The 8,210-nt window shown below is 32.3% G+C and overlaps 1 protein-coding gene across 2 annotated transcripts in view; it reads left to right on the top strand.

The window, feature by feature from the left end:
• Positions 1–8,210, top strand: part of PCDH17 (protocadherin 17) — a 98,068-nt gene that overhangs the window by 30,613 nt on the left and 59,245 nt on the right. The window contains exons 3-4 of one of the 2 annotated variants that reach the window (XM_035003261.1): positions 5,424–5,482; positions 5,616–5,788. In XM_035003261.1, the coding sequence (XP_034859152.1) occupies positions 5,424–5,482; positions 5,616–5,788 (232 nt within the window). The remainder of the gene's footprint in view (positions 1–5,423; positions 5,483–5,615; positions 5,789–8,210) is intronic. The other variant, XM_035003262.1, reaches the window with a different exon arrangement.

Here is an 8,210-nt window from a genome sequence, read left to right as displayed (position 1 = left end):
GCATGCATGCACCACAGTCTATCTGTTTACCTATTGAAAGATATCTGAGCTGACTCCAGTTTTGACAAAGACAGCTCCTGTAAATATTTATGTACAAATCTTTCATGTGAGTCTAATTTACATTTCTTTAAGGTAAATGCCAAATTGCTGTGTCAGTTTGGGTCTTTTTTATTCTATGGATTATGCTTTTTTGGGATCATGTCTAAGAACTCTGCCAAATGTCAGGTCGCAAAGATTTTCTGCTAAGTTTCCCTCTAAAGTTTTATAGTTTTGCATTTACATTTAGACATGTGATCCATTTTGACATATGTATATATACACATATATATGTATATATATAAATGTGAGGTATAGGTTAAGGTTTATTTCTATTGAATTATCTATTGAATTGCCTTTGCAACTTTGTCAAAAATCAATTGGCCATATTTCTATGGGCTACTTATGGGCAGTCTCTTCTGTTCTATTGATCTATGTGTCTTTTCTGTCTACAGTACTACATTGTCTTGATTAGCGTAGCTTCATAGTAAGTCTCAAAATAGATAGTGTAATTCCTTCAACTTTATTCTTTTTCAAAACTATTTTGTCTATTACAGTCACTTTGCTTCTTGTTATAAATTTTAGAATCTTGTCTATATTTACATAAAATCATGCTGTAAATGTGAATGTTACTATGTTACATGTATAAATTATTTGAGGAACATTGACATCTTTACCATGTTGAGTCTTCCACTCCACTAACACAATATATCTCTTCATCTATTTAGGTGTTCTTTGATTTATTTCATCATTTTTTGTCATGTTCAGGATACAGATTCTGTACTTGTTATTTGAGAATATTTATTTGCTAAGCATTTGATTCTAAGGGAACTATGATAAATGTATTGCTTTTGAAATTTTGGTTTTCTATAGTTCGTTGCTAGAATATAGAAATATGACTGATTTTTGTGTGATGACCTTGACTATGGCAACTTTAGCTTATTTATTGGTGCTAAGTTTTGTTTGTGACTTGTTTGTTTTGATTCCTTCTTTTTTTCTGCCTAAACAATATTATGTGTGAATAGAACAACTGAAAATTTTCCCCTTCCTTTTTAATTTATCCTTTATTTCTTTTTCTTGCCTTTTGAACTTACTGGATCTTTTAGTACTATGGTGAATAAAAGTGGTGAAAGCCAAGGGTGAAAACTTTCAGTCTTTCACTAGTAAACATGATGTTAGTTATACTTTTTTTTTATTTATTTTAGATGCTCTATATACAGTTGAGGAAGTTTCCTTCTACTCTGACTTTGCTGAGAATTTTTATCATTAATAGATGATGACTTTTATCAAATGCTCTATATATTTTAAATTTTTCTATTTTTACTATTTTAATAGTAAAAAAATCTATTTTGACTCCTTTTACTATCCATTTTCAACTCAACTTTCTTAGGCACTTGTAAGTGGTCATATCAAATTAATCTACTTCCACAAATAAAGAACTTACCTAATTTCAGCCAATATGGCTCAGTTTCAGTAGGTGCTTCCTTTTGGTCTTCCTCATGGACGCTTGTTTTTATGATTTGTTTTCTAGATTTATAATAGGATGAGCAAATTGTAGACCATATAAATACACATTCTGATATACTTTAGGAGTAGTTTATTATTGACTACTGTTGACAAAAATTCTGATTTTCAATATCATTTATAAATTGACTACAATCTACTGAGTACTTTTGGAGAAATACATAGAGGCAAATAATCAAAGAAACCCTTCATATCATGCAGACTTATCCACTTTGTGTGTCTGTTTAAGTGATTACTTGCTTATTTCTTTGTGTTTTCTGTACAAAGGAAAGTAAAGAATATCTAAGTTTTCATATTCAGCAAACAAAATAACAGTAAAACAAAGAAGTCAAACTAGGAGGGTGGACTCAGTTTGATAAGATAGTTCATATCTGTCTTGTCATGAGCAAATAATCACTAAAAAATCCCCCAACTTCTGTCTTTGTATCTTGACTGAAATAGATTAAAAAGATCATCATATTCTAAAGTTTTTAAGGTGTTTATTTTGGAACTTTTATGTAACGACCTACAAATTCCAGGTACTTTTAAAAAAATAATAAACAAATTATATGTTTTAAAAGAAAAGGTTACTGCATTCAAGTTGAGTTTGAAGGGAAAACATTAGTTTGTATGATTAGTTTGTATGGAAGAGGATAAAGTTTTCAAGAGTTATAAATATTCATATTTAATTACTCTGCTGAGACCTAAAAAGCTTCAAATGTCTGACCTTGAATTTTACTTTCTTCTTAGACTTAAAAGTTAAGATTTAGACATGTGCAAGGTAGAACTAAATTTTTAGAGTACATTATTGGAAAATATCTTAAAGCCCTTCTATTTCTAAATTAAATGATGTTGTGGTACATATGGCTTTTGTTTTGGGTCTATTTTCATTTTTCTATGCAAATACAGTTATTTTATATTCAGATTATTTTAAATGAGTTTTCTGACACCTTTGGAGTCTGGATAATGAAAATGTGATTTTCTATATTAAAACCAGTGTGGGTTTTATAGTGAGTGAGTTATATGTTTGTTAAAGGCCAAATGGCTATTTCATTACAGTAATTATAAACACACATACAATTTCTCATGTTTCTACCTATTTTAATGGATAAATGCAGGCATTATTAGTAAACTTCTGATATTCTGCTACTTATTAAGCTGCAAATTTCTAAAAGTTGTACTTTGTGAAATTCTCCGATAATAAACCAACATTTCTTTATTTTTTTTTCCTTTTACATTCCTTTTTACCTCTCTCCACCCTCATTCCTCCACAGTATATATACCTTTTTGTTTCTCTCTTTCTCTTCTCTATTTTTCTCTTGCCTTTCTCTCTACTTTTATTTTTCTCATCTTTTTTTTTCTAAAATCCCTTTTTTTATGACTTCCTCTCATGTTTCTATTTTCATCAAAATAACATTTGATAGCAATACTCTTGCTCAGTGTTCATCAAACACTCTGATGCGTACATGCAAACATACATACACACATGCACATGCACACACATACACATAATTTAAAATTTAAAAATAACTCTTCATTCAGTGGGGAAATGTGTTCTATTTCTTCATTTAAGTCCTGTATTTTATCAGAGCTGTTTAGAACTTTAGCAATAGGCAAACACTTTCAGATATTGTCCCTATTAGAACAGAGGAAGGGAAGTTTCCCAGTCTGTCTCCCTGTGTCTAACTGAATAGGGATCCATATTCTGTGATGTTCCACCTAATTAAAGCCATTAAAGTCACAGGTTACTTATAATAGCACTTATGAAAACTAGAGTTTCCACTTTCACTTCACATTTTACCCTCTCCTTAATACCCATGATTCTGTTTTTCTGAATTGTTCTAAGATACTCATGGCTTAGTCTTTAACTGACAACCATAATGGTTTGCATACATGTTTTTGACCAATTCAACAGATTTTATTAAGTTAAAAAGTGGAGTTTTTAAGTAATTGTAGTTTTAAAAATTGGCAAAATTCTTTTGCAAACATTTTGCCCCAGTGTTGTTTTCCACTATTATTTAATTTAATTTAATTTAATTTAATTTAATTTAATTTAATTTAATTTTTAAGTGTGGGCCTTGAACTCACGACCCTGAGATCAAGACCTGAGCTGATATCAAGAGTCTGACGCTTTTTTTTTTTTTAAGAGTCTGACGCTTAACCAACTAAGCCACCCAGGCGCCCCTCCCCCGCCCCCTTCACTATTATTTTTACTAGAAGATCATTATCCTTAAGAATTGATAGTTTGGGGTGCCTGGGTGGCTCAGTCGTTAAGCGTCTGCCTTCGGCTCAGGTCATGATCCCAGGGTCCTGGGATCAAGTCCCACATCGGGCTCCCTTCTCTGCAGGAAGCCTGCTTCTCCCTCTTCCACTCCCCCTGCTTGTGTTCCTGCTCTCGCTATCTCTCTCTCTGTCAAATAAATAAATAAAATCTTAAAAAAAAAAAAAGAATTGATAGTTTGCCATTATGGAAAGAAAAATTAAGGTGCTTCACAGAATCTAAAAACTAATAAAACATTTTAATGAAAAATGTCTGCTACCAACTACTAGTTAAAGTGGATTAGAAGTGAGAAATGTATTGACCTTGTTTACCTTCATCTTTGCACTTTGATAAAGGTCATTTGAACAACAACAGAAAAAGACTATAGATTAAGAAATTTATGAGGGTATTTCCTGTCCCCCAACTTTTAACAGACAGTGAAACTTAGGTAGTACTTTTAGCTATTACTCTTAACATATCTGTTGTTGTTTTTTTTTCTTTCCAGTAATAGTTTAAGAAAGCCACAAAATTAAATTATTCCATGGGAAGAAAAAAGGGTACTGTTAGTTTAAATTAGCTTTATTTATAAGGAAAACACATACTGTACTACATTAAGCCTTACCTTGGGCCCTCTTCTTCATGAATTGCATGCTCCTGTGTCCCTGATACTTGCATGCTGAATGATCTTGCACGAATCCGTAGCTGCTTCAGAGCACAATGGTGTGATATGAAGTGATGCAGAAAACAGGAGAACCTTTGTTGCTGAGTCAGCTGCAAGAAGAAGTGATGTGTATGAATGTACAGTATAGGGAGATCTATGAAAGATCTAGTATCTTTCTCCCAAAAGACTCTGTTCCATGATACAAGGAGAATTCAGTTCTTTTTGGCAGCCCTCCACATCAGTTTGGAAGCAGTAAAAACAACCACAAAAACAAGCCTGGTTTCTCAATGTCTTTACTCTCAATATTTTAAGTAACATTTTATTTCTTGTTTTTATTTTACTTTGTTTTTAATAACCAGAAGTAACACCCTTTTCCACTGTCTAGTTCGAGTTCAGTGCCATACTAGGAGTGTAGACGAGGACGAATTATAGAGATGAGTTCAGCCACATGTGCCATGCTTGTAATTGTTTTTGGCAAAATTTGAAGTAAAGGTCCTGTATCTCTTAATTCAGGAATGGATGACTTTAAGTGATATTACATCAAGGAGGGCATAGAATCCCAGCAGATGATGTCATTATGTTTAAAAATGAGTATTATTAAATAATTCACACTTTTAATATGGAGAAATTAGGTCATTTTTCCACACCTCCCACAAATGTTCAATCTTAATATCTAAGTAATGAAACTACACAGACAGTGCGATCCATCCTGGTAGGAACAGAGAATGCCAGTTATGACAGGCTCATTGTTTACTTTAACAGGTAATTTGTGGACCGGAATCATTTAATTGTTCTGAGTACATAATTACATGTCAGCAATTTCCAGTTTAATTAAAATGTACAAATCTGAAGATTAAGGGAATTTTTGAATTATTAATCATTTTTCCACTAGGAAATCTTGTTGCTCCGCAGGAGATTTGTCCAGTGTACAACTATACGTATTTTTTTCCTTCTCTTTCGCAGACAGACAATTTTCCCGCAGAGCCCAATTACATGGGCAGCAGGCAGCAGTTTGTTCAAAGGTAAGGCCTGTTAAATAACTTTCTCGGCTTCCCCATTTGCATTCGTGTCAAAATTGCTTTGCAAGAGACTACCCTTCAGATTCAAACTCGTAGAGACAACACTTTCTCTTCTTTTTCTTTATATGTATTTCAGTAGCTCCACGTTTAAGGACCCAGAAAGAGCCAGCCTGAGAGACAGTGGGCACGGGGACAGTGATCAGGCTGACAGTGACCAAGACACTAACAAAGGCTCCTGCTGTGACATGTCTGTTAGGGAGGCACTCAAGATGAAAACAACTTCAGCTAAAAGCCAACCACTTGAACAAGGTGAGTGACGCCTTCCAATGCTTGCAAAGTGTAAAGCTTAAGCAGTCATTATAAACCTATTAGTACTAGAGTTGCAGTTTATCACGGTGGAATGGACCATTGATAATATATCAAAAGAAACAGCAAATCCCGAGCTTGTCCCAGACAGAAAGCAGCTATTCAATACCTCAGTAACGACAGAAAAAGGAAGACCATGGATATTAGTCTGTAATCTTCTTAAAATGAGAACTTGACCAAAGTCACTAGATTGTTCGGATCTTTATGGATATTTCCTAACCTTTCCCATTTTGTGTTTTATTAACAAGGAAAATAGGGCATGTATTAGCTAGATATGCACATCTTAATATACTAATTTACAAGATCAAATTTAGTAAATTCACCACTTTTAGGTAAAATGAAAACCTGATTGGAATTTTGTAGCTCTTAGCCAAGTTTGTTTATTTTTAGTGTGAATTTGAGCTTCAGAGTCGTTTTTCAAGAGTCAAATTACAGCGAAGCCAGAGTTTTGGCTCCTGTTTTGGAATTACATCTAAATCTGCATGGATGTCAAATAAACATGTACTTGTTGACCCTGATAGAGATATAGAAAAGAAACACTTCTTAATAAATACATATTTTTTCTAAAAATCTATCTTCAATTTATTTGTTTGATATGCCTTTTTATTAGTTTTGATGTTTTTATTGTTTCAAACACAATGAAATATTTGCTAATGATTCACCCAAAGAGAAATAAGGAACTCTTACATGTAAGACTTAGACCCTGGGAAAAAAAAAAAAAAAGACTTAGTCCCTGGGAATAAGTTTTTATGTTTCATTATAAAAAATGAAAAGAACTATTGTATAAACCAGATTTCAGAATTACAAATGCATGTTATATTTGTTAATATTAGTTTTCAAAATACTAATGGTATTTAAATATACCTAATATTTATTATTTCAGCTTTTTAATGAGAAACTACATTTAAACTATGTGACATAGTCATTTATTCTTCTAAGTCGTTTCTTGATTGACAATTCATTGAGAGTAAATTTTTGCCTGTAGTGCAGTCTGTCATATCACACATACTTCAACAGATACCATATTTATTAATTTCTCAAATCATGTTGAAATTTTAATACATATGTTCACACATATATAAATTCAATACAGAGATAAATACATATGTTCAGTATAATATATATTTAAATTTCTGCACTGAATATAATTATGCTGGATTTATTTTAAGGTTGGTCTCCCAAAAAGCTTTCTTTTGATAAGTTATAACTGCCAAATATACCATAGCAACTTTCTGTCTAACAATGCAATATTGCGTTTTAAATTATTTTCAGTAAAAGGTATTTGAATGCTTACGGAATATTCATAATTCCTACAAATTTGAATGTTCACTCGAAGTGACTTAAATGATTTTGATGGGTTTTGACTATGTCATATTATAATATGTTAATTTTTTAGACAAATTTTAAATAATGGGCTGTTGGATCTTGATATGTGAATACAGAACCTAACATAGACTCATTTATGTGTGTAATAAAGTGATTGACAGATAATGCATTGACTACTTTTAGTAAAGCCGCACAGAGTAAGTAAATAGTTTGCATTTATTATATCTTCATGAGAAACTTTTTGAATCAAAAAAAGCTTATATGCTGTTCACATTAACTCTAAATTTTTTTCATCAACCAAGTGAGCAATGTATTTGATGGGAAGGGGTAAGGACCCTTATAGAAAAAGGAAGGGGTTTCATTCATGTCTGAAGATGTAATTTATACTGAAAATCTGTTTTTTCAATTTTGATATTAGAATATAATACCTTAGGAAGATGGCTGTTGTTCTTAGAAGAACATATATTTGTCATACATTTTAGTTAATGTTACACATAAAACAATTGCTAGTCTAAGAGTGAGAATGCTAGTGCAAATATCTCCTCTAAAGCAAGTAGTTTCCACACGTCCTTATTAATAAATATGGGAAAGTTATTAGGAACCGGAAAGCCACATTTAGATAATCTATGAATTATAGGAGAGATACTGACCTCCACTTTAAAACATGGTTTTGGAGGATTAGCTAAAGTAGTATTGCATTGGTTGTTTGACTGTTTATTAATTCATTTATTTAATAGATATGTATAAATCCTTTCAATACATGAGGAAAGTTAGATTCTTTAGGAACATCAAAAATAAATTTGACTTGGAGCCTGCCTTCAAGAAACTGTATGTAACTAGTAGAGATGGGAGATCGCTCTCTCCTTCTCCTCTGTCTCTCTCTCTCTGTGTCCCCCTTCCCCTCTCTCATCTCTCTTCTCTCTCATTTACCTCCAACTCTCATCTTACCTATCTCTATGTCCATCATTTTTTTCCCTTCCTTCCTTCCTTTCTTCCTTCCTTCTTTCTTTCCTTCATCTTTCTTTCTTTCTTTCTTTCT

Source organism: Mirounga leonina, unplaced genomic scaffold, assembly GCF_011800145.1.
Source record: "Mirounga leonina isolate KUSES-001 unplaced genomic scaffold, KU_Mleo_1.0 Mir_127, whole genome shotgun sequence".
Classification (NCBI taxonomy): Eukaryota; Metazoa; Chordata; class Mammalia; order Carnivora; family Phocidae; genus Mirounga; species Mirounga leonina.
The sequence above is the reverse complement of the archived record's forward strand: the minus strand, read 5'-3'. Positions and strand labels throughout refer to the sequence as shown.